The sequence below is a fragment of the Triticum urartu genome, chromosome 7A (assembly GCF_056163025.1).
Source record: "Triticum urartu cultivar PI428250 chromosome 7A, HENAU_Tu73, whole genome shotgun sequence".
NCBI lineage: Eukaryota > Viridiplantae > Streptophyta > Magnoliopsida > Poales > Poaceae > Triticum > Triticum urartu.
The window spans coordinates 173,050,453-173,077,819 of NC_141879.1; the positions used below are offsets into that span (position 1 = coordinate 173,050,453).

At 45.8% G+C, this 27,367-nt stretch overlaps 1 protein-coding gene and 1 pseudogene across 1 annotated transcript; one reads left to right on the top strand and one right to left on the bottom strand.

Moving 5' to 3' along the window:
• Positions 1-10,404: 10,404 nt before the first annotated feature.
• LOC125524680 (DNA glycosylase superfamily protein) lies at positions 10,405-14,444 on the bottom strand. Its single transcript, XM_048689713.2, has 5 exons — positions 14,040-14,444; positions 13,737-13,937; positions 12,531-12,587; positions 12,187-12,434; positions 10,405-10,634 (listed from the first exon to the last, which is right to left on the bottom strand). The coding sequence occupies exons 1-4, from the start codon at positions 14,367-14,369 to the stop codon at positions 12,192-12,194; spliced, it is 831 nt and encodes a 276-aa protein (XP_048545670.1). The 5' UTR covers positions 14,370-14,444; the 3' UTR covers positions 10,405-10,634; positions 12,187-12,191.
• A 3,119-nt stretch (positions 14,445-17,563) lies between these two features.
• On the top strand, positions 17,564-20,894 carry LOC147958827 (uncharacterized; annotated as a pseudogene).
• Positions 20,895-27,367: the final 6,473 nt, after the last annotated feature.

The window sequence follows — 27,367 nt, forward strand, 5'->3', positions numbered from 1 at the left end:
CTCTCAAATATTAAATTCAAAACATGTCTATGATGGAGAGATAAACCAACATAAAATCTTCTGGGTAATAACTTAACACGACATTTGGGATTAGCTCTAGATTGCATCTCTAATAGCTTATCCCAAGCTTCTTTTAGATATTCATCACTTAATTGTTTAAAGTTTAAGATTTATGTACTCTTACCAAGGTAAGGAAGAAGGGGAACTTCCGGTGGAGAGCTAGCCATAGTGACGAGCAAATAAAGCACACAAATGTTTTTGGTTTTTTTTAATGAGAGTAATAAAGGAAAATAAAAGAAAGTAAAAGTAGAACAAGTAAATGATAATGTGTATGAAGGGACCTTGAGTTGTTTGTTGAAGTCTCCCCGGCAACGGCGCCGGGAATTCTTTTGCTACTTGTGATAGGCGTTGGGGTTTCCCTGAAGATGAAGGGTGAAGTAGTATAGTAGCAGAAAGTATTTACCTCAATAAAGAACCAAGTTTTATCGAACCAATATGAGATTCACACAAACGACCTTTAGCAGTATCTACACACACAAGAGCAAATACTTGCACCCAACACAGGTAAGAGGGTTGTAAAGCCACTTCTACTTGTTATTTGCAAGGATTAAATCTGATAGTAGGAGATATATAAATTGCAAAATAAAATAAAAGTAAATAAATTGTAGCAAGGTATTTAGGGTTTTAGCAATATGACTTAAGTAGACCCGGGGTACACGGCTTTCCCTAGAGGCATCTCTCTCACGAACATAGCAAATGGTGGGTACTCAAATTACTGTTGGGCAATTGATAGAATAGCGCATAGTTATGATGTTATTCATGGCATGATCAGTACATAGGCATTACGTCCATGACAAGTAGACCGAAACAATTCTGCATCTACTACTATTACTTCACCATTCGACCGCTATCCAGCATGCAGCTTAAGGTCTTAAGTTCATAACAAACAAAGTAATGCTTGAAGCATGATGACATAATGTAGAGAGAATAAAACCAATCAATATGATCAAACCCCATTGGTTTATCCTTAGTAGCAACAATACAATATGTGCCTCTCTACCCCTTCTGTCACGAGGTGACAACACCGCAAGATTGAACCTACCACAAAGCACCTGTCCTGCCGAAGATAAATCAACCTAGTTTGCCAAACCAAATGAATAGATCAGACAGAAATACAAAGCTATAACAATCACACATAATAAAGTTAGAAATAACTCAATTACTTTCAGTGAATAATCAGAAACCCACAATTCGTTGAATCCCAACAAACGCACGGTAAAACATTACATCCAATCGATCTCAGAAGAGAAAATTGAATTTAAGTTCAAAGAGAGAGAGAGAGAGAGAGAGAGATCTAGCTACTGCTATGTACCCACACATAATCGAAGGTCCAACAAGGTACGATTATATTTTTGAAACTGTGTAGTATGATGAACTGCGAAATTGTGTGTGCAGTTAGCACACCGAACACATACAATATATATAAATCATGTGCCATATACAACAGAGTGTGATAAGTAGCTCCCTCGACTGTTACCAGATCCACAGTTTTCCCATTACCCCATCCCTAGATAGCCTCCAAATACCTATCCCCAAATTCCCTCGTGTAGTGTTGACATTGGCGGAATACAGATGAGTGGTGGTGATGGTTTCAATGCGGCTCCTCTGGCTCGTACCATCACACTCGACAGCGCGATGGGCGACATCGTCACCACAACGGTCACTGCCAAGCAATTGCCTAAGTTCATCAGAAGGGTTGTGTACTACGGATCCAAATAGTCTTGTTAGGTCAATCAATCAATCCTGATCTCTTTTTGAATTTTTCGAAGGTAGCTCCCTCATTCCGTCTAGAATGGACACCTCTTTAGGAAAGCCATGAACAGCCGGATCCAAAGTTTGACTTCACACTCCCTCAACATGAGTTTGAATCTGAGTTTTTTGCCACCAAGAGGTATGAAAATCTGAATTGTGTGCACGGTCACACTCCTGCTCGACGTGTATGCATTGAGGGATTCAACATTGGCAGATGGTTTCTCAGTTGCCCCTTAGAGGTTAGTGCTGACAAGTTAATCCCTTTAGTTGAGTTAACGCCTTTTGACCCACTATTCCAGGATATTTAAAATGCATAGGGATATGAGGCTTGTGCCTTTATTAAGTGGTTTGACGATGAATGGCATGGTAGGGATCGGATTCTTATCACCAAGCTTGTAGAAGATAAAAGTCAAGTTGAAGAAGAAAGTGGCTAATCTAGAGTTTACAATCAGTATGATGAAGCAAGAAAGAATTAGTCGCAGGTAATAGATGAAAGCAAGAGACAAGAAGGAACTCGGATATGTGTTCAGAAGTTTCGGTCCTGAGTTCGCTTTTTGTAAAAAATAAAATGTGGTGCACTTTGGTCTGAAAAAGTCCACTATGAAGGACACTTCAATACACTCCGTTTAGAACAAAAATTCATTTAGAAAAATGTTGGAAATATTCCCTAGAGGCAATAATAAATTGGTTATTATCATATTTCCTTGTTCATGATAAAGGTTTATTATTCATGCTAGAATTGTATTGACCGGAAACTTAAATACATGTGTGAATACAAAAAAAACTATGTCCCTTACTAGACTAGCTCGTTGATCAAAGATGGTTAAGGTTTCCTAACCATAGACATGAGTTGTCATTTGATAACGGGATCACATCATTAGGAGAATGATGCGATGGACTAGACCCAACCGTAAGCTTAGCATTCGATCATATCACTTGAGTTTATTGCTATATGTTTCTTCTGTAAAGTATCTATTCCTAAGACCATGAGATCATGCAGTCATGGGTACCCAAGGAAGACCTTGTGTGCTATCAAACCTACTTCATAATTGAGTGATCATAAAGATGCTCTACAGGTATCTCCGAATGTGTCTGTTGGGTTGGCATGGATCGAGAGTGGGATTTGTCAATCCGTGTGACGGAGAGATATCTTTGGGCCCTCTCGGTAGAGCTTGCAAGCAATGTGTCTAATGAGTTAGTAACGAGATCTTGTATTAGGCAACGCGTAAAGAGACTTGTCAGTAACAAGATTGAACTAGGTATGGAGATATCGGCGATCGAATCTCAGGCAAGTAACATATCGCCGGACAAAGGGAATTGCATACGAGATTAACCGAATCCTTGACATCATGGTTTAACCGATAAAAGATCTTTGTGGAATATGTAGGAACCAATATGGGCATCCAGGTTCCACTATTGGTTATTGACCGAAGAGGTGTCTCAGTCATGTCTACATGATTCTCGAACCCGTAGGATCCGCACGCTTAACGTTCGATGACGCTAAAGTAATATTGGGATATGCATGTTGGTGACCAAATGTTGTTCGGGGTCACGGATGAGATTATGGATGTCACGAGGAGCTCTGAAATGGTCCGGAGGTGAAGATTTATATATGGAAAGTTGCTTTCAAGGTTCCGGAAAAAGTTCTGTTTTTTTGGTATTGAACCGGAAAGCTTCCAGAAGGTTCTGGAAACTTTCGAAGGAGTCCGGAAGTCCACCAAGGGTTCCACCACATCCAAGGGTCGGCATGGGATGAGGAGAGACGCACTTACCTTATTGGGCCAGGTGAGGGAGTCCTGGATTAGGGGGTCCTCGGACAGTCGGACTATATCCTTTGGCCGGACTGTTGGACTATGAAGATACAAGATTGAAGACTTCGTCCCGTGTCCGGATGGGACTCTCCTTTGCGTGGAAGGCAAGCTTGGCGATTCGGATATGTAGATCTCCTCCCTTGTAACTGACTCTGTGTAACCCTAGCCCCTCCGGTGTCTAAATAAACTGGAGGGTTTTAGTCCATAGGACAACAACAATCATACCATAGGCAAGCTTCTAGGGTTTGGCCTCTCCGATCTCGTGGTAGATCAACTCTTATAATACTTATATCATCAAGATCAATCAAGTAGGAAGTAGGGTATTACCTCCATCGAGAGGGCGCGAACCTAGGTAAACATTATGTCCCCCGCCTCCTATTACCATCCGCCTTAGACGCACAGTTCGGGACCCCCTACCCGAGATCCGCCGGTTTTGACACCGACATTGGTGCTTTCATTGAGAGTTCCATTGTGTCGTCATCATAAGGCTTGATGGCACCTTCGATCATCGGCAACGATGCGATCCAGGGTGAGGTTTTCCTCCCCGCACAGATCTTCGTATTCGGCGGCTTCGTACTGCGGGCCAACTCACTCGGCCATCTGGAGCAGATCGAGAGCTACGCCCCTGGCCATCAGGTCAGGTTTGGAAGCTTAAACTATACTGCCGACATCCGCAGAGACTTGATCTTCGATGGATTCGAACCCATGTCAAGCACGCCGCACAGTCACGATGAGCATGATTTAGCTCTGCCATCGGATAGTGTTCGGGAGATCACACCTGTAACTACTCCGACCCTCAATCCAGAACAGATCGCGTCATCCGATGACGGGTGGATGGACCCCGCCACGGAGGCCGCACACTCAGCCGCGATAGAGCCGAATACTGACTTCACCTCCTATGAGACCTGTGTTGCCGGACACTCGGATTCGTCCCCGGCCACAGACTTCGAACTGCTCGCGTCCGTGCCCATCCAATCTGATTGGGCACCGATCATGGAGTTCACCTCCGCGGATATCTTTCAGCACTTGCCCCTAGGCGACGTGCTAAACTCATTACGGTCTCTCTCCTTGTCAGGAGACCCTTGGCCGAACTATGTCCGGCTCGAGTGGGAAGCGGACGGCAAAGAAATTCATGATGATCTTGTGACTTAACAACCACATTCTTTTTTATTCCTTATCAATATACGGACGGGTATTACTTACCTTTGTTCTCTTTGAGCTGCCTCTTGTTAAGGCCGACTATTTTTCGGACCGCTCAAGGTCCCGCTTTAGTGCGGAGACCTCCGTAGTGCGAGCGGCAGTGGCCAGCAACGAAGCCTGCTTATTCACATAAGACACATTCTGATTAGACTCCTGTGATTATTATTTGATCCTCTGTTTGGCCTTTCTTTGCAAACGCCAAATAGAGCATCAGGGGCTACTATCTATGCTATAACATTTTCTTATAAATTGATTACTTACCTCAAAGCCTGTTAGGAGGCTGGCACAGGCTTCAGTCAGTCTGCTTTTAGCGGACTGAACCTTCTCTATCACCGCACTCATGACAGTGTGGTGCTCTTCGTCAATGGAAGCGCCGCGAAGCGCTTCCAGCAAGTTGTCCGGTGCCTCTGGATGGACATAGGCCATCGGCACAAACGGCTCGCCCCCCTTAGTGAGGGGTCGCTCGACAGAGTCCGGAACCACGGGAGGTTCCAGCGCAGTATTCGGCCAGGGGCCAGACTTGCTGCCCCCGTCATTAGGGCCCATGGGAGCCTTGCCTCCCTTACGCCCGGCATCTGGGAGGTCGCCTTGGGGCACCCCCAGAACTACCTTCCCTTGGCTTGGTGCCCTTCGGGACAACACCTCGGCGTCGTCCGTAGGGCGGGGGGAGGAGGTGGTCGGGAGCGAATCACTGTTAATCTCTGACAGGCCCAGAGACCCATCCGAAGAGGATACGTCGAAACGGTCCTTGGGTGGGCTGCATGATCATGTTCGGCATGATAAGAAACAATAAAACGAAATGTACCAGAACTGTTATGGTATCCGGATACTTACGACTTCGCCAGGGGCTTGTCCCTGGGCAACCACTCCTCGTCGTTGAACGCGGCCGTGGTGGAGCGGCCCAGAAGGAGGGCTCTTCCCTTCTTGGACCCTTCGGCCTCCCCGGATGGGCGGCCTTCCTTTTCTTATCTCCCCCGGCTGGATGGGGAGAATTTTCCTCTTCCTCCTCCTCGTCTTTGGGGGAGGAGGGCGTCTCGGTGTTATCGGACGACGATTCTGATACAACCTTGCGCCGGAGACCTTTCCTGGTCCCCGCGCCTTCTTCTTGGCCTTCTTCTCCGGCGCCTCGTAGGGTGCCGGAACCAGCATCTCTGTCAGGAGAGTACTTGTTGGATCTTCGGGCAGTGGGGCCGGACAGTCGATCCGCTCCGCTGTCGCGACCCATTCCTGTCAAATAATGTGGAGGTTCAAATCCCTCACATAATTATACTAGGGAAAGAAATGCCTTATGAGATATAAGGAGCTTACCGAATTAGCAGGGCACTTGCGCTGAGTCCGCGGTCCTCGGTAAGAGAAGGAGGTACCTCGGCGGACTTGAATAGCACCCTCCAGATGTCCTAGTGCGTCGTGTCAAAGAGCTCTCGCAGCGTCTGGTGCCTTGCCGAGTCGAACTCCCACATATTGAATGCCCGTCTTTGACATGGGAGGATCCGGTGGAAGAGCATGACCTAGACCACGCTGACAAGCTTGATTTTCTTGCTTATCATGTTTTTAACACAGTTCTGGAGTCCGGTCAGCTCCACCGATGAACCCCAAGATAATCCCTTCTCTTTCCAGGAGGTGAGCCGCATGGGGATGCCGGATCGGAATACGGGGGTCGCCGCCCAGTTGGTGTTGCGCGGCTCGGTGATGTAGAACCACCCCGATTGCCACCCCTTTATGGTCTCCACATAGGAGCCTTCGAGCCAGGTAACGTTGGGCATTTTGCCCACCATGGCGCCTCGGCACTCCGCTTGCTGGCCGACCACCACCTTCGGTTTAACATTGAAGTTCTTCAGCCACAGGCCGAAGTGGGGCTTGATGCGGAGGAAGGCCTCGCACACGACGATAAACGCCGAGATGTTGAGGATGAAATTGGGGGCCAGATCATGAAAGTCCAGCCCGTAGTAGAACATGAGCCCGCGAACAAATGGGTGGAGGGGCAATCCCAGGCCGCGGACGAAATGGGTAAGGAATACAACCCTTTCGTGGGGCTCGGGGGTAGGAACGATCTGCCCCGCGCCTGGGAGCCTGTGCGCAATATCTGCGACCAGGTATCCGGCTTCCCGGAGCTTCGTGATGTTCTCCTCCGTAACGGAGGAGGCCATCCACTTGCCTCCCGCTTCGGACATGTTCGGAGTGTTTTTGCGGAGAATATGCGAACTTGGGCGCTGGAGCTCGAGTGCGCGAGAATGGATGGGCAGGGGAGAAGAAGGCGTGGGTAAAAAAAAGAGGAGTCATTATCCCTTTATAAGGGCGGTAGAAACTGCGTGCCTCCCCACTTGCCTGGTAAAACTCGCTTATTCCCCAAGCGTCGTGGTTGATGGCGCGGTGGGGTTACCCATGCCCGTATTGATGAGGATCCCGGGATAAGAGGACACGATCTCTGTTTCGATAAGACATGCTAAGAAAACCGCCTCGCAATTTGTGCAGTAGCTGGTTGAGAAAAACGGTTCGAATAATAATCGGGGCCATGGCGTGATGTCACGTTATGAAAAGTTGTCAGCACATTTGATTTGTGGAAATATTATACTCTCTACGGTGGTGTGTAGAATTTGTTTTGCAGAGCCGGACACTATCCTTGTATTCAAAATCTTCTATGGAGTATTCGAAGGAGGAACCCGCCTTGCAATGCCGAAGACAATCTGCGCGCCGGACTCATCCTCATTGAAGCCTGGTTCAGGGGCTACTGAGGGAGTCCTGAATTAGGGGGTCCTCGGACAGCCGGACTATATCCTTTGGCCGGACTGTTGGACTATGAAGATACAAGATTGAAGACTTCGTCCCGTGTCCGGATGGGACTCTCCTTTGCGTGGAAGGCAAGCTTGGCGATTCGGATATGTAGATCTCCTCCCTTGTAATCGACTCTGTGTAACCCTAGCCCCTCCGGTGTCTATATAAACCGGAGGGTTTTAGTCCGTAGGACAAGAACAATCATACCATAGGCAGGCTTCTAGGGTTTGGCCTCTCCGATCTCGTGGTAGATCAACTCTTGTAATACTTATATCATCAAGATCAATCAAGCAGGAAGTAGGGTATTACCTCCATCGAAAGAGCCCGAACCTAGGTAAATATTGTGTCCCCGCCTCATGTTACCATCAGCTTTAGACGCATAGTTCGAAACCCTCTATCTGAGATCCGCCGGTTTTGACACCAACACCAGACACACAAGTCCCCTCAAGGTCCATGTGGCTGGGAAAAGTGGGAAGTCAAAGGAGGGAGTTGGACTCAACTCCAGTCCAACTCCTGCCCCTTGGTGCGCCAGCCCTAGGGCTTGGAGGGCTGGCCACCACGCCCCTCCACCTATTACTAATTTGATGGTTCTAGCTATTGTTGCCCTGGACGTCTTTTGCACGATTTTTCTTTCTATAGTTTGAAAGTAGAGACCAAGAAAATCAGTGGGATTACTTGTAGTATTACGTGTGGAGAGACCCCAATAGTTGGGCCACCAATCAATGGTAAGGACCTGGGTGACCGACCCTGGGGTTGGAGCTTAATACCCAAAACCAAATCAGAACAGCTACATGATCATTTATTGAGCAGGGATCGGGCATGTAGTGTTGTGTGCACAGAGGTTTCAACTTGCAAAAGCCCTCTATAAGGCTGGTCATAATGGGGAGTAACGTAGACTGGTGTCATGCATATGATACTAGTCTAAATTATTATCTTCATAGTGCAAAATAATATAGTAGTAGTGTCATAGATTGCTTCATTTATTAGCTTATAGACTCATTTTACCTCGAAAAACACTATATTACAGTAACATATTATGTTACCACAAATACCTCTTTTCTCATTAAATACTTGTCACATAAGCAAAATTGTCTTGGGATGTATTAAGTTACTACCTAAGTTATCCCCACTATGGCTAGCCTAAGCAGAAACGTTAACTGTCGACCGTCAACTAGAGCGACCCTTCTATCTCTTGTCGGATTCGTTTGCACGGATCCCAGCGCGGGTTTCTAGCCACGTCGGATCCCCTAACCGCGGGTTTCTAGCCACGTCGGATCCCCTAACTAGTTCGCTATAAGTGAACTCTATTTATTATAAGAAATGTCGAGATGCCATTTTTTATTAAGAGATGGCATTTTTTATTTATTTAAGAGATGGTATTTTTATATTAATAGATGATATTTTTATATTAAATATGGCATTTTATTATTATTAAGAGATGACATTTATTATTAAAGATGGCATTTTATTATTAAGAGATGGCATTGTTTATGATGGCATTTTAACCGATGGCATTTTTCGTTTTTTGGTCTATGGCAAAAAATGTTCTCTATATTTGTTTTTAACACAGTACAGACGCAAACGCTCATATACACGTGCATACACTCACCCCTATGAACGCACACACATACACCATACCCCTATGAGCACCTTTGAGAGACTGAGCCGGCATATCATCTTGAAATTTACGAAGTCACCGTAGGCATCTTGTCGTCGACGGGAACGTCTTCTCCCACTGAATGTGCATTGCCAGAAATTCTGAAATAAATTCAGGAATAAATGTGAGCATGGAAATAAATCCAGGATTTAAACCCTGGTGGGCTGGGGATACCACAATCCCTCTAACCATCCAACCACAAGTTAGCATGAAAATTTTCATTTTTGTCAGATCATGGCATTTTATAATTTTGTTTTCTTGTTTATAAAAAAAGTATGTTTTTAAAATCTCTTTTTTGAGTAAAAAATCTCTTCTTTTTGTGTATATAGGAAAAGTGCAATTGGGCCTGTAGGACTGGAAACCTAAGGGGAAGCTAAAGGGGCCTCTATGGGCTGGTTCGGTCGATCGCGGCCCTGTTCGCTGGTCGATCCACCAGCCATCGAACCAATGGGGATCGAACGCCAGATATTGCAGTCCTTATCAAAAGATTCGTAAGAAACAAACATCAGCAAGCACTTTACTGCTCAGTCCAGTTTCAGATAAATCTGTGATGTGACCACACTTCCTTCAGTCGATGCCATGCTCAACACTTGAAGCAAAGATCACACTCTATTCATGCGGCAGCCAAAGATGTCCTCCAAAGTGACCAAAGCACTCAACTTTCACATCAGATGTTCCCACCAAAGCAAGGCTCCCAGATCAGCCCACAAGAGTGCACTACAACCTCATCAAAGACTAAAAAGTGATGATGATCTAGTCCATAAAGTTCAAGCAAGAAGCAAACTGCCCACATCACGGGGGCAAGCATCCAAATGTCCAGTCAAGTGTAAAGATCAAGTGCCGACGGCAGAGTGGCCGAGTCCACATCCCTTTCAGGCTGGTGGGGTGGAGCAACTCATCCAGGTTGCGTTAGATGAATCTTTTCCGCGTCGTGAGCAAAGCGCTTGCTCTGAAAATCACAAGCCACCTCAACAGGCACAACAGGTCGTGTGCATTGGAAAGTCGAGGGTACCATTATACACAACTGGATGGTTGCCATCTGAACGGCACAATTTGCCGATATGGCACACTAGGTAGCAGGTCGTTTGGCAATCGGCATTCTTCTAACCACTTCTAACAAATGACACTTTCAGCAAGTCATAGATCGCATCCTTCAGCTTCCCCTAAAAACTTCCTTACTGCCAGTAGGTAGAATGAGTTCACGAATATGGTATCTAGCCTGAAATCATACAGCTGGAAGGCCCCCTAACAACAATACAAGACGGGAACCTGAAATTGCCATTACATGTATGCAGGGCAAGACACCACTGCACATAAATCTTCCTGCCATTAGTGCTGTTGGGTTGTTGGGAGGTTACGACCTCTTCTGGAAACACCATTTCCTACACAGAAAAGTAGCATGTCAGCAATGACTGGTAGAATTATCACAACCTTTAGATAAAATAACACTCTGGAACACTCAATAACTTTGAATGCAAAGTTTGTTACTCTGAAACTAGTGATCCTTCTGTTCGGGAAAGCTATCGTTTTAGAAGTCATTCAAGATACCTACATTTTGATACATTTTGCTTTTCTGTTGAAGGACTCAATCATCAGCTATTAACATGCCAACATTAAGCACGAGTTCTTTTAGTGATCTCCTTTTGCTGCTAGTTGGCAACGGGTCATTTCTTCTTGATGTTTAATGATAGTTGGTGTCAGGTCTTTTCAAATGGCATTTAATTAGCACCACACACCTTTCACCTACTCTGGTTGATGTGATCATGATGGGCGTGGATGATGTTCCAAAGTATGTGGTTCCGGTTAGACGCCAGACGAAAGATATGCACGCAACTATTCAAAATGACACCAGCACAGCTGATACAATTCAGATCGTACCAGCGAATGAAGTGAGACCCACGTTCAGGACTCCATGCCAGTTTTTAACAGTGGGCAAAATTCAACTAAAGTTGAATTGAGCTCAGTTTCAACATACAAGTACTGTGTTATTTTTATTTCTTGGTTCAGCAGTATAGTACAGGTTCGTGTGATCTAATGTCAAGTGTCTTTTAGTTAGTACTAGTATGTGCGTGTGTTGCTAGTTACAAAAGTCAAAGTCTGAAATAGTAGTACTAATAATAGTCCGGTCAGCTTTTAGAGTCCAATTAGGATACGAGTCCTAGTCATACAATTGTAACAGAATCAAGTGCCTGCGAGCACTATATATAGGGCCATCGGCCCGTGTACGGGGCAGTTTTTCTTTGGCTAGGTTATTTCCATCGATGGATAGATCGGCAACTGGGGTATCTCCAAGCCGCCGCTGAATATTTGTTGATAGCTATTGAGGCTTTGTGATTTTGGTCAGAGATTGATTCTAGAGTTTCAGTTTCTGCTGATCTGCCGAAGATCGTCCACGTACTTCTTCTCTCGGGTGTGCGTGTTGTTTTTGTGGCGATTGCATCTACAAGATCGTGAGCGCTACACCGTTTCAGGTGACACTGTACCGTGAAAGATTGGGGAAGTTATTAGCACCGTCGTTTTTCTTTCGACGGTCGCATCACTGGTATTGTACCACTCTTCTATCTTTGAAGGATGAGTATGGCTTTATCTTGTTTGAGTGCTGTCTTATAAGACTGTCCTATTTCACTGACACTAGCTTGCCTGAGTTCCTGCAACAGGGCAGTAGCTTGAGAAGTTTAATCTTCCACTCTGCCAAAATCCAGGATTTGCTTCCTCGCGTAGCATGTTTCAGTTATACATTTTTCTTACTTTAGGACTTGGCCCTTATTGAGTTTATTTTCAGTCTTGTGGGCATTCTGTACAGTTTATTTTAATATAGATTTATCAAGCAGTGTCATCCATCAAAGTTCTCCTTAAAAAACAATTGTGTGGTGCACATTATATTTGGTATACAACATTTATAATATTGCTTTGAAACAAGAGAAAATAGCTTACCTTGGCTATTCCTGAATTTCTTCTTTGATAAAACAGTAGCTTGCTAAGGGACAAACAGCCTTGACATCCTTGGGTTTCTCGACTCCTAACTTTATCGTACACAATTGACAAAGCTTCCCATGAGTAACAAATAGACAATTCAAGTCAAACTTCAGATCATCAGGAATCTTATTATTCAGATGAATGTATGCTTTCTCCCTAGTAGCTGTTGGAGGAACCCAACCAATAGCCTTTGTAATGCGGAGTACCTATTGCAGAAATATGTGTTACCAGTTACCACGCATATGTAATGCACGTTAAAATAATGCCCAGAGATAACAGTTGACCAATAAAGATTCACGTACATGAGTATCTACTGGAAAGTCATCCTTTTGAAGATAGAACATCAGGACACATGCCACCTGTCATTACATGCATAATTATATGAATGCCATCAGTCAGATGCTTGATTACTCCAGCAGCCTCACATTATCCAAAAATCAAAGAACCAAAATAATAGGATAAAACAACTAATTAAACAGCATGCAGAAAGTTACATAAACATTTGCTATTACAAACCCTTCTTCATTTGTTCTGAACAAGGATGTCAGAATCACGATTCTGTTATACGATTCTACGACTTTACGATCCAAACTAAACCCTTCGATTCTACGATTCTGGTTCATAGAATCTAAGTTTCTACGATCCTGATAGTTAAGATTCTACAATTTGCTATCCTACCATCAGAGCTCCGATCCGATTCAGAATCATGATTTTGAGAACCTTGGTTCTGAACAAGTCTGTTTGAGTTCTGTTGTGCCACACAAACTATAAAAGGCTTAAATATTGATGAGGTTTAGCAACCATTGTGCTCAATATGTGAAAACTTTAAAGAACCTCTATTTGGAAGGCTAAAATTGTAGTCGGTAGTGCCACAGCATCAGTTAAGCACAAAGAAACACAAATCCATCAAGGCGACAAGCCTTAACACATTTGTTCTAATACCTCCAGCATACCACAAGAAGATGTATAACAGTATAAGATTTTGAGTTTTGCATACTCCATCCGTAAATTGGTGACATTTTGGACACTGAGATGGTCTCTAACATGCATCTCCGACCATTACTTTTTGTGGGTATATATGATAATAAAGTTATGAAGTTTTTTATTGTCAAAGTATTTTTCATGATAAACATAATGATACTATTTTCATCTTACCAATCTAAATATTGTTGATAAGTTACTAATCAAAGTTATAGAAGTTTGACTGTGCGATCGTTATGAGGTCATATGCATTTACAAACGGAAGTGACATCATAACATGAAAGTTAATCCGCTTAAGCACACCACATATTTGTAGTGTTTTGTTCAAAGGCTATAGTTCTGGTGATTAAGTACAGAATATCAAATAAAGCTACGAATAATCCGCTGACTTCTGATCAGTATTTCTTGACTCTCATGAGGCGCAGCCTTCTTACTTTACCATGAATTGCACTGAACTTCACATACCTCCATCAACCAGAACAGAAAGCTCATTGCAGTGAAACAACGAGAGAGATGTAGTAACTCACCGTCTTTGGCCCAATCCCTTTGAACTGCGAGAGCTCCCTCTTGACCTCATCCACGGACAGATCCCGCAGGTACTCAAGGCAAATGGCGCCCCTCTTCTCCCTCACGCCCCTAAGCATCGCCCGGATCCTCGCTGCCTTCGTCGCCGCCAGCCCCCCGCACCGGATGGCATCCTCCAGCCCCATCCCCTCCTCGTCGACCACCTTCAGAACGGAACAATGAAGATACTGTTATGGGCGAGGGGTTCTAGAAGCTTCAGGAAGGGGCCTAGTTAGCCATCGAGGACTCGCTGCTACAGTACCTACCTGGTCCCAGGAGGGGAAGGCGGCCTTGAGGGAGGCGAATGCGCGGCGGGAGATGGCGTCGGTGGTGTTCTGGGAGAGGAGGGTGGTGACGAGCCCGTCGAGGACGGTCGGACGCGGAGCCGGCTGGTCGCTCTCGTCCTCCGGCGAGAGGCCGAGGCGGAGGAGGCGGAAGGGCGCGAACTCGTCGGGGAAGCCATGGAAGGCGAGGAGGGCGTCGCGGACGGCCAGGCATTGAGCGGGGGAGGGGGCGGCGTGGCCATGGTAGGGCTCCAGCGGAGAGTCGCGCCTCGACGGCGGGGCCGGCAGCTTCCGCTTGGGCTTCCGGGTCATCTTACCGGCTGCGTCGTAGAGGCGGCGGTCGCCGGCGATGCGGGCGGTGGGGAAGGGCAAGTGGGTGAGCCAGTTGTGGGCTTCTAGCGAGATCCAGGCAAGCCTCGCCTGAAGCGAGGCCCAAGATGTGCCGGCCCAGGCGCGCGGGAGGCCACAGCCTCTCTTTTTTAGTTTATTTTTTTTTACTTTTGTTTATACTTCCAAATATTCTAAATAAAAAATATGTTAACCAAGCATTTTAAAAATGTTAAATGTGTATAGAGAAAAATTTTCTCTTGGATACAAAAAAATACAAATGTGTATGGAAAAAGTGGATCATGTATTTAAAAAATGTTAATAAAGCATTTGAAAAAATGTTTAATTGTGTATTTGAAAAAATTCAGCATTTGAAAAATGTTAAATGTACATTTAAAAATGTTGATGATGTATTAATTAAATGTTGACCATGTATTCAAAACATGTTAATCTTGTATTTGAAAAATGTTAAGTTTTTATAGAAAAAATATTGACCTTGTATTAAAAAATGTTAATCTTGTATTTGAAAAAATATAAATAAAGCATTTGAACATGTTAAATGTTTCTAGAAATTTTTTGACCATTCATTAAAAAACTGTTAATCTTGTATTCCAAAAATGTCAATCAAGAATTTAAAAAATGTCAAAATGTGTAGAAAAAAAAGTTGACCATGTATTCAAAAAATGTTAATCTTGTATTCAAAAAATGTTAAATGTATAATAGATATATACCAAAAAATGCACAATGTGTATGAAAAATTCAGACATCAAAAAATATGTTTTCACAGATGTTTATCAAGTATTTTAGATATGTTTAACGTGTGTAAAAAATGTTTTGGCTATCTATGATTTTTTTAATATGTACTACAATAAAGTTAACATGTGTTGAACAAAAAAGAAAACGGATGAAAATCGACAAAAAGAATTAGCAAAAATAAAAGGCAGAGAAAAACAAGAGAAACGAAGAAATAAGCAAAGAAAACAAAAATATAACGAAGAATGATAGAAAACGGAAGAAACCCAGTGAAAAACAAAAGAAAATCAAATTTATAACTAAGTAAAAAGAAAAACCAAAGAAGAAAACGATGAAAACCAAAGAAATATGAAGGGAAAAATCTAAAAGCAAGTGAAAACCGATAAATAAGTGAAGAAACCAGTGAAAACAATAAAACCCGGGAAAAACAAAGGAAAAACAGAAAACCAGATAAAACTATTGAAGAAATAGACAAACCCGAAAGACAAAAAACCAAAAAGGAAAAAACCGAAGTGAACTAGCAAACGGAACGGATCAACACTGTGAGCGCACCGTGCGAGCAAATGAACGGGATGTCCATGTACTGTAGCGAGCAGGGGAAAATCTTCAGTGAACCGGGCATACATCTCGCTATAAGCGAGATATATCCCTGGCGTTGTCCTAAGTCTAACATTTTCAAGTTTGACTAAATCTATAGATAAATATGCTACGCTCACATTTATAAATATAATGTTAAAATATTTTCATAATGAATCTACTGAAACAAATTTGGTGTTGCAGATGTTAATATATTTTATATAGGCTTGGTCAAACTTAATTATCGACCCCCCCCCCCCCCCGGTGGTATGGATCAGCATCGACCTAGGTTAAATTCAAGATTGGTTTTGCTAAATGGTTTAATTCATAAGCAAATCATTATAGCTTGGAATTATACAAATAAAGTACGCATGTCAGTAAAGAAAATGTGTAGAATATGTTTATGACATTGTCTTTTCCTGTATAAAGCGTGCGTGTGTGGTGTGCAATGCCGAGAATAACATCCTATCTGTTTTGGATCCTCGTCCATTAGCGAGCCTCGTCGAAAGAATAGAAGATAGGTTCAAGACGATCAGATTACAATTGCTTAATGTGGTGAGAAATTTGCATGTCAATTTGCTTATTAACCATTTAGGAATACTAGAAGGACTCTACGCGCTTCGTTGCGCCGTTGAATGCTCCGGAAGTTCCACTACCAACATGTTCTATGATTCCAATGTTGTAGCAGGTGTGCAATGCCTTCAAGACATGTTCATTGTGTGATGAAGGAAGCATACATGCATGATCGCGTGCAAGCTGCAAGTCAAATCTCATTGTAATATGAATGCAATTAAATCAAATTAATGTAGTACCTTCGATCAGAATTAATTTACGCGGACTCTATACAAGCCTCTATATAATTTATACGGTGGCTGCATCAATTAATTCAGATCAGAGGGAGTAGCAAACCTCATGAGTTACATCTGTTTAGAATAATAAGAAATAAACAACCATAGTAATAAGACTGTATATGCTCTACTACATATCTATACCTCTATACCGTATGTGAATAAGTTTGAATATGAATAGTTGAATGAACTCAATCCGACGGTCAAGAGGTGGCAAATCTGAGCGTTGGTGACCATTCGATTTTCTATCAATTACATTAGAGTTTGCCATGTGTACTATCTAGAAGTTTCCAATAGTTAAAAACTCAGTACACCCTTTGCACTTGTCACATATACTATCTTTACACACTTCTCATTTATTTTAGAACCTTCCATGCATGATCTTGCTTCATTAGAGTTTCTCTCTTGAATAAAAGTGTATCCATTTGTGATTTAGTAGAATCTCCCATGTATGCTCTTGCTCAATTAGAGTTCTCGCTTGAATAAAAGTGTATCCATTTATGAGATTATTTGTGAATTTTTACTCATGGTGAAAGACTTCTGATGAACCATTTCTTACAGTCCATATATCTTTTCAGAGAATTTCAACCAAACGCCGCAACACTATCTTTGCGTATTCATGAATTTAAACTTAAGGTCCATACATATAATATGTTATATACAATTGTTGGAACACTATGTAGCTATTACTGGTAAGGTAAATAAAGCCAGCACGAGACAGAGCGAATAGAATATCTGCTTGCTTTCAGTTAAGATAAGAAAAACGGGGAGAAGACAAAGCACCAATGATCCTATGTCATTTCTAATGCAACCGCACTCAACCGGGCTCATTGCCTACCCTAGCCTCTCCGCTCCCCTAGCCTCTCCACCCCCCCCCCCTCGCCGGCGGCCGCTCCGGCCCCGACGTCCACCCCCTAGCCCCCGCCGGTGGCCACTCCGGCCCCAGCGTACACTCTCCCTTCGTCCTCGCCGGCGCTCCGGCTTCGGCGCCCTCATGTCCCCATGGCTGACGGTTCGCGCAGCCCGCCGTCGGTATCCTCCACCTTCCCGAGGGAGAGGCCGATGGTGTGGGGGTTGGGGATCTCGGCCTCGGCCGGTTCGGCGCGCTCGTCGTCTGCGGGCACGGCGGTGCGGTTGTGGTGGCGGCCCTGGAGCAAGGCTGGAACAGGCCGGGGCCGTCCCGCAAGGCCATGTGGCGGCGTCGCCGGGCTTTGCGTCGCCAGCAAGGTGCTGGCGGCCAGATCCGTGCGGACTCTCCCACTTCATCGGAGAGAAGACAGATCCCGCCGGACCTCTACAGGCTCTGTTTCAGATGCTTCCAAGATGGGCACAGGAGACAAGACTACAACAACGACCCCCTCTGCATCCGCTGCGGCTACGCCGGGCACGTCTCCTCGCAGTGCACCCTGCCGCGCAGCCCTATGTCAGAGGAGGAGCTCTGACGAGCGGTGATTGCCAAGGTTGCCAGGCGGGAGCCGACACCAAGGCGGTAGCCACCTTTGGGGGAGAGGCTGTTGGAGCCTAGGCAGAGCGCGCCACTGGCGCGCATCTCGCCAGTCGCGCCCAGCTTTCTCCCTGAGGTAGCCGGTGCTGCCTTCTTGGAGGCGCCAGCGGAGGTGTGCATCGTGCAGCGCTCGGTGGGCATGGATGATCTGGAGCGGAGGCTCAAGTTGGTGGTGGTGGCGTACGTGGGTGGCTCTAGGCCGGCCACATCCTGCACGGTGGTGGCGGAAGCGATTTCGGCACAGTTGGGCATTCCAAGACACAAGTTTTCCGTCCACAAATTTCACCCGGAGGACTTTCTGGTGGTGTTCGCGGCGCACGAGTTCAGGAACAGGGCGCTGGCGGTGCCGTTCGTGGAGCATCAGGGTGTCAAGATTTTCATCAGGCCATGGCTTCGGCAGGCACAGGCAACTTCCAGGCTCATGCGCGTCCAAGCGGACCTCATGATTGAAGGGATCCCCTCGCATGCCTGGTCTTGGGACACGGCGGCAGAGCTTCTCGGCAGTTCTTGTCGCATCGACGAGCTTGCGCTAGAAACGGAGAGCAGGGAGGATCTCTCATTGTTCAAACTGTGTGCCTGGTGCATTGATCCCGACGAGGTGCCTGTTTTTCGGCGCTTGTGGGTGCCGGAGCCGCCAGAGCTGGTCATGGACCCCGCGGCGCGTCGTTCCAGGCATCAGCAGCTTCTGAGTATCCTGTGTTCATCCATATTGGCAGGCTGCGGGATTTCAACTTGCCGGACAACTGGAGGAGAGCAGGATCGGATGGAGACAGCAGGCAGAGCGGGCTGCCGGACAGTGCGGACGGTTCATTCTCGGGCGGCGAGTGGACGGTGCAGCCGTGGTCACGCGGTGTCTGCGATGACCGCGGTGCTGGCCGGAGAGTCCAGGGGCCGGCGGGCGGCGGCGCAGGCCACGGTTCATACAGGCAGGCGCTGGTAGGTAGGCTGGGTCCCTCTGAGTGGAGGATTCCGGCCATGACGTCGGAGGTGCCAGTGGGGCAGCTTATCCCATGCAATGATGTGGTGAGTAGACCGGTGGCGCGACCAGGACCAAGAAATTCAAACAACGCACCAATTCCGGGGGCTACGCTGGGGGGGACCGGCCCCACAGGTGGCCAATGGGGTGGTGCCAGCAGTTGAGCTGGTCACACCGAGTCTTGGGATTACCACGGGTGAGAGGAGACAAACCCCGCAGGTGGAGGCTTCGGATCATGTGCTCTCCCAGCTAGCACAGGGTCGTGGTGCGGGCCCTGAGGCAGACAAAGTGCTGGTTGGTGATCAGGATATGGGCCCTATTTGGATACTCTAACTAAGTTAGAGGTTAGAGTTATATTCTAACCCTGAACTAACCCTAAACTAACTCTAACCAAAGAGCTGTTTGGATGGTAGGGTTAGATTGACAATAAATATTCTTTCTCAATAATTTGACAACTTTGAACCCTATTTGGATGAGAGAGGTAACTTTTTTTACTATTTTTTTAGTGGTCCCAGGAGAACTAACCCAAATAAGCTCCTCTAATGTGGGCTAGTTTTTTGAGGTGGGTTAGATCCAACTAACCCAAACTAACCCATCATGTTTGGATACTTTTGGGTTATTTGAGCCCCAACTAACTAAAACTAACTCTAACTTAGAGATCCAAACAGGGCCATGGGTGCAGAGCCACAGGAGTTGGAACAGTTGGCGTAGATCGACTCAGGAGAGGGACGGGATCCGGTGCGGTCACCGCAGTGCTCGGGCAGAGAGACGGAGGTGGTGTTGGGAGATTCCAGGGCGCATTTGATCCGGCAGGAGGCTGATCAGGCTGCGCAGGCTGGGGACTCCGAGGGCGGCACGCGGGCAGATGGCTGGGATGTAACGCCCCATATGTAACTTGCCATATTTGTATTCCAACTCTTGCCTTTTTCGGCTCTAAGTTATGTTATTCCCTCATGGTTGGGTATTGTCTTCGTTTTTCTTTTTGTTCATGTCATGCATTTCATATCATGTCATCATGTGCATCGCATTTGCATACGTGTTCGTCTCATGCATCCGAGCATTTTCCCCGTTGTCCGTTTTGCATTCCGGCACTCCTATGTCCTCCGGCGCCCCCTTTTGCCTCTTTTCGTGAGCGGGTGTTAAACATTCTTGGATTGGACCGAGATTTTCCAAGTGGCCTTGGTACACCACCGGTAGACCGCCTATCAAGTTTCGTGCAATTTGGAGTTCGTTTGATACTCCAACGGTTAACCGAGGAACCGTAAAGGCCTCGTGTGTGTTGCAGCCCAACACCCCTTCAAAGTGGCCCAAAACCCATCCAAAACCCCTCCATCCTCTCAGTCGTTCGATCACGACCACATGGCCGAAAACCTCACCTCATTTGGACTCTCCTAACTCCCAGAATCTATAGAGGCCTCCCCCTCCGAAATTCGCGGGTGAAACACTAGTCCTCCCTCTTCCTCCGCGCCAGACGCGTCTGCCGCCGCGCCCCATCCACTCACGCGCCGCCACCTGTCGCCTCCGCCGCCTCCCTCCACCGCAGCCCGCGGGGCCCGGAGCAGGCCCGCGTGAGCCGCCGCCGCCAGCGCCCGCTTCCCTCCGCCCGCGCCGCCACCCGGGAGCCACGCGCCGCCCGCGAGCTCCCCACCGCGCCGCAACGCCTCGCCCAGCACCAGCCGGCCCCACCGCCGTCGATGACCGTACCGCGCGCGCGCCGCCTAAGGCCGCCGCGTTGCCTCCACCGGATCCGGCGAGCTCCGGCCTCCCCGTCCCTCCTTGCCGGCGCCCCATCTTCCTCCAGCTCTAGCTACCTCCTCCCGCAGCTCCTGCGAGCCCACTCCAGCGATCCTTAGAATCCGTGCCCAGATCCAGATCCACTAGGGTTGACCCCTGTTTTTCCCTCCAAGTCTTTTGTTTTGCATCCTGTAGCACTATTCATCATGCCATATCTCTGTCATTGTAGCTCTGTTTTGGGTGTGTGATATATCAAACTGTTCGTTAGGATGTCCTCTTCATTTTGTTCCATTGCACCATGCTTGTTTGAGTCCATCTTGATGCCCTAATGTCTGTTGCAAGAGTTCTATAAAATGTTAGTTTCTGTTTCTTAACAGATTATGAACATTTGTCATTTTTGCCATGATTATTGTGTGCTGCATATGAACTTGAGCCCTACATGTGTTTTGGGCTATGCCATGCCATCTTTACAGGGGTGTATGCCATGTATTTTTTTGATCAATGTGGTGACTAGCACAAGCATGCAAAGTAGCTCTCGTGATGTTGCTGATTTCAGGGACTTAGAAATTCACCAAGTCATTTCCCTGATGTTATTTTTATGCCATATATTCATGTTGCTACAGAGTGATCCATGCTTCTTTTGAGTATGTTCAGTAAGGATGATTTTGACATATGGTTATGCTCTATCAATCCATGTCCTTGTTTGCATTTATGGAGTACCCTAGCATGAATCAATCTTACTCTACTTTTACTATAAAATGTTCCTGGCAGATTGTGTACGTGTTAATCAATTTTGCCAAGGTTGTTGTAGTTGATCCATGCATGCTATGAGATTGTTCTTGCCATGTTTAGCTTCTTGATCATGTCTTCTTGCTGGGTGTATGCTTAGTTTGTCATGAAATGCCTTGTGTTGAGTGCATCGAGCTCGCAAACATGCCTACGTAACTCTGTTTTTGCCATGTCTAGTTTTTCTGCTAAGTCTGAATCTGTTAACGAAACTTGTTATGTTTACATGGGTGCCATCATATTTTCTGATCCTTTTTGGCTTATGGTCAGTAAGGGACTTTTGTTATATGCTTTGAGTAGATTCATGTCATGCCTTGCTTTGCTATGTTCTGATCATGTAGCATATTATTATCTTGCTCTAAACATTGCTTCCTGATGTTAATTCCTGGCATGTTGTTATTTTCATTAAGTCTGTGAAGCTGATATCTTTTGCACTTTTGCCATGCTTGTTTGAACCTGCTATTGTGTGATTTAGCCGTAACTCAGTGTTCATCTTTTGTCAAGCATGTTGAGTAGATCACTGCCATGTGCTCTGTTGCTATGTTAGAGTGCAGTAGCTTAGTTTCTTGTTGCATTTTAGATGGCATCGTGCTGTTTATCACAGAATCGTGCCATTCTTGTTTTGCTTGCCATTTGCAAACCGTGCATCCGATTCCGGTGATCTTTATATCGATTTCGACCGAAATTAACTCATCTTTCCAGCGGCGCACTTGGTTTGCCAAGTTGAGGCCTATTTCATGTTGGAAATATGCCCTAGAGGCAATAATAAATTAGTTATTATTATATTTCATTGTTCATGATAATCGTTTATTATCCATGCTAGAATTGTATTGATAGGAAACTCAGATACATGTGTGGATACATAGACAACACCATGTCCCTAGTAAGCCTCTAGTTGACTAGCTCATTGATCAATAGATGGTTATGGTTTCCTGACCATGGACATTGGATGTCGTTGATAACGGGATCACATCATTAGGAGAATGATGTGATGGACAAGACCCAATCCTAAGCCTAGCACAAAGATCGTGTAGTTCGTATGCTAAAGCTTTTCTAATGTCAAGTGTCATTTCCTTAGACCATGAGATTGTGCAACTCCCGGATACCGTAGGAGTGCTTTGGGTGTGCCAAACGTCACAACGTAACTGGGTGGCTATAAAGGTACACTATAGGTATCTCCGAAAGTGTCTGTTGGGTTGGCACGAATCGAGACTGGGATTTGTCACTCCGTGTAAACGGAGAGGTATCTCTGGGCCCACTCGGTAGGACATCATCATAATGTGCACAATGTGATCAAGGAGTTGATCACGGGATGATGTGTTACAGAACGAGTAAAGAGACTTGCCGGTAACGAGATTGAACAAGGTATCGGGATACCGACGATCGAATCTCGGGCAAGTATCGTACCGCTAGACAAAGGGAATTGTATACGGGATTGATTGAATCCTTGACATCGTGGTTCATCCGATGAGATCATCGTGTAACATGTGGGAGCCAACATGGGTATCCAGATCCCGCTGTTGGTTATTGACCGGAGAGTTGTCTCGGTCATGTCTGCATGGTTCCCGAACCCATAGGGTCTACACACTTAAGGTTCGATGACGCTTGGGTTATAGGGAATAGATATACGTGGTTACCGAATGTTGTTCGGAGTCCCGGATGAGATCTCGGACGTCACGTTCCGGAATGGTCCGGAGGTAAAGATTTATATATGGGAAGTCCTGTTTTGGTCGCCGGAAAGGTTTCGGGTTTTATCGGTAATGTACCGGGACCACCGGGAGGGTCCCGGTGGTCCACCAAGTGGGGCCACCAGCCCCGGAGGGCTGCATGGGCCAAGTGTGGGAGGGGACCAGCCCCAGGTGGGCTGGTGCACCCCCCCACCAGGGCCCAAGGCGAAGAGAGAAGGGAAAAGGGGGAAACCCTAGGCTCAGATGGGCCTAAGGCGCACCTAGTGGTGCGCCCCCCTCTCTCCCCCCTTGGCCGCCCCTAGATGGGATCTAGGGCTGGCCGCCACCCCTAGGGGTGGAAACCTAGGTGGGGGCGCAGCCCCTCCCTTTCCCCTATATATAGTGGGGGTTTTGGGCTGCCATACACACGAGAACATCTCCTTCTTGGCGCAGCCCTACCCCTCTCCCTCCTCGTCTCTTGCGGTGCTTGGCGAAGCCCTGCTGGAGTACCACGCTCCTCCACCACCACCACGCCGTCGTGCTGCTGCTGGATGGAGTCTTCCCCAACCTCTCCTTCTCCCCTTGCTGGATCAAGGCGTAGGAGACGTCACTGGGCTGTACGTGTGTTGAACACGGAGGTGTCGTCCGTTCGGCACTAGGATCATCGGTGATTTGGATCACGACGAGTACGACTCCATCAACCCCGTTCACTTGAATGCTTCTGCTTAGCGATCTACAAGGGTATGTAGATGCACTTTCCTTCCCCTCATTGCTAGATTACTCCATAGATTGATCTTGGTGATGCGTAGAAAATTTTGAATTTCTGCTACGTTCCCCAACAGTGGCATCATGAGCTAGGTCTATGCGTAGTTTCTATGCACGAGTAGAACACAAAGTAGTTGTGGGCGTCGACATTGTCAATTTGCTTGCCGTTACTAATCTTATCTTGATTCGGCGACATCGTGGGATGAAGTGGCCCGAACCAACCTTACACGTACGCTTACGTGAGACTGGTTCCACCGACTGACATGCACTAGTTGCATAAGGTGGCTAGCGGGTGTCTGTCTCTCCCACTTTAGTCGGATCGGATTCGATGAAAAGGGTCCTTATGAAGGGTAAATAGAAATTGGCATATCATGTTGTGGTTTTGGCGTAGGTAAGAAACGTTCTTGCTAGAAACCTATAGCAGCCACGTAAAAAACTTGCAACAACAATTAGAGGACGTCTAACTTGTTTTTGCAGCATATGCCTTGTGATGTGATATGGCCAAAAGGATGTGATGAATGATATATGTGATGTATGAGATTGATCATGTTCTTGTAATAGGAATCACGACTTGCATGTCGATGAGTATGACAACCGGCAGGAGCCATAGGAGTTGTCTTAATTTATTTATGACCTGCGTGTCAACATAAACGTCATGTAATTACTTTACTTTATTGCTAAAGCATTAGCCATAGTAGTAGAAGTAATAGATGACGAGACAACTTCAAGAAGACACGATGATGGAGATCATGATGATGGAGATCATGGTGTCATGCCGGTGACAACGATGATCATGGAGCCCCGAAGATGGAGATCATAAGGAGCAAAATGATATTGGCCATATCATGTCACTATTTGATTGCATGTGATGTTTATCATGTTTTACATCTTATTTGCTTAGAACGACGGTAGCTTAAATAAGATGATCCCTCACTAAAATTTCAAGAAAGGTGTTCCCCCTAACTGTGCACCGTTGCGAAGGTTCGTTGTTTCGAAGCACCACGTGATGATCGGGTGTGATAGATTCTAACGTTCGAATACAACGGGTGTAAGCCAGATTTACATAGCAAAAACACTTAGGTTGACTTGACGAGCCTAGCATGTACAGACATGGCCTCGGAACACGGAAGACCGAAAGGTCGAGCATGAGTCGTATAGAAGATACGATCAACATGAAGATGTTCACCGATGTTGACTAGTCCGTCTCACGTGATGATCGGACACGGCCTAGTTGACTTGGATCATGTTTCACTTAGATGACTAGAGGGATGTCTATCTGAGTGGGAGTTCATTAGATGAACTCAATTATCATGAACATAGTCTAAATTGTCTTTGCAAATATGTTGTAGAGAAATAGCTCACGTTGTAGCTCCCTGTTTCAATACGTTCCTAGAGAAAGATTAAGTTGAAAGATATTGTAAGCAATGATGCGGACTAGATCCGTAGTCCGAGGAGTGTCCTCACTGCTACACAGAAGGCTTACGTCTTTGATGCACCACTCGATGTGCAAACCCCTACAATGTCGTCTGTGGATGTTGTGAACACCTGACAGACACGTCCTGATGACTACTTGATAGTTTAGTGCACCATACTTTACGGCTTAGAATCGGGATTCGAATGACATTTTGAACGCCATAAGACATATGAGATGTTCAAAGAGATGAAATTGGGATTTCAGGCTCATGCCCGTGTTGAGAGGTATGAGACCTCTGACAAGTTCTTTTGCCAACAAGTTGGAGGAGAATAGCTCAGCTAGTGAGCATGTGCTCAGAATGTCTGGGTGCAACAATCACTTAAATCAAGTGGGAGTTAAACTTCCGGATAAGATAGTGATTGATAGAGTTCTCTAGACACTATCACTAAGCTACTAGATCTTCGTGATGAACTATGACATGCAAGGGATGGAGTTGATCCCGGAGCTGTTCGCGGTGCTTAAGACCGCAAAAGGTAGAAATCAAGAAGGAGCATCAAGTGTTGATGGTTTAACAAGACCACTGGTTTCAAGACGGGCAAGGGCTAGAAGGGAAACTTCATGGATGGCAAACCAGTTGCCGCTCTAGTAAAGGAACCCAAGGTTAAACCCAAACCCGAGACTAAGTGCTTCTATTGTAAGGGGAATGATCACTGGTAGCGGAATTACCCCAAATGCATGGTAGATAAGAAGGCTGGCAACTTCAACAAAGTATATACGTGTTATTAATGTGTACCTCGCTAGTACTCCTGGTAGCACCTGGGTATTGGATACCGGTTCAGTTGCTATTACTGGTGACTTGAAGCAAAAGCTACGGACTAAACGGAGACTGGCTAAGGGCGAAGTGATGATGTGTGTTGGAAGTGTTTCCAAAGTTGATGAGATCACCATCGCACGCTCCATCTGCCTTCGGGATTAGTATTGAACCTAGATAAATGTTATCAGGTGTCTACGTTGAGCATGAATATGATTAGATCATGTTCATTGCAATACGGTCATTCATTTAAGTTAGAGAATAATGGTTATTCTGTTTACATGAATGATACCTTTCATGGTCATGCACCCTACGTGAATGGTTCATTGAATCTCGGTCGTGGTAATACACATGTTCACGCCAAAAGATGTAGAGTTAATAATGATAGTACCACTTTCTCGTGGCACTGCCGCTTAGGTCATATTGGCGTAAGATGCATGAAGAAACTCCATGTCGATGGATGTTTGGAGTCACTTGATTTTGAATCGCTTGACACATGCGAGCCATGCCTCATGGGCAGGATGACTAAGACCCCACTTTCAGGTACAATGAAACGGGCAAGTGACTTGTTGGAAATCATACATGCTGATGCGTGTGATCCAATGAGAATTGAAGCGTGCGGTGGATATCGCTATTTTCTCATCTTCACTGACGATTTGAGTAGATATAGGTATGTTTACTTAATGAAGCACAAGTCTGAAACGTTTGAAAAGTTCAAGCGATTTCAGAGTGAAGTTAAGAATCATCATAACAATAAGATCATGTTCCTATGATCTGATCAAAAGGGGATTTTTCTGAGTTATGAGTTTGGCAAATCACTTAAGACATTGTGGAATTGTTTCACAGTTGAAGCCACCTGGAACACCACAGTTGTAATGGTGTGTCCGGACGTCGTAATCGAACCCTATGAGATATGGTGCGATCTATGATGTCTCTTACCAATCTACTGTTTTCATTTTGAGGTTATGCGTTAGAGACAGCTGCATTCACTTTAGATAGGACACCATCTAAGTCCATCGAGACGGCGTCGTATGAACATTGGTTTGGCAAGAAACCAAAGTTGTCGTTTCTTAATGTTTGGGGCTGCGATGCTTAAGGCTTCAGCCGGAGAAGCTCGAACCCAAACCGGACAAACACATCTTCATAGGA

Bases quoted from the DNA above. Each gene is read 5' to 3' on its own strand.
- LOC125524680 (XM_048689713.2), bottom strand. From the start codon at position 14,369: ATGACCCGGAAGCCCAAGCGGAAGCTGCCGGCCCCGCCGTCGAGGCGC. The intron at 13,938-14,039 runs GTAGGTACTGTA...TCCGTTCTGAAG, and splicing joins CCTTCCCCTCCTGGGACCAG to GTGGTCGACGAGGAGGGGAT. The intron at 12,435-12,530 runs GTACGTGAATCT...TTTCTGCAATAG, and splicing joins ACTTTCCAGTAGATACTCAT to GTACTCCGCATTACAAAGGC.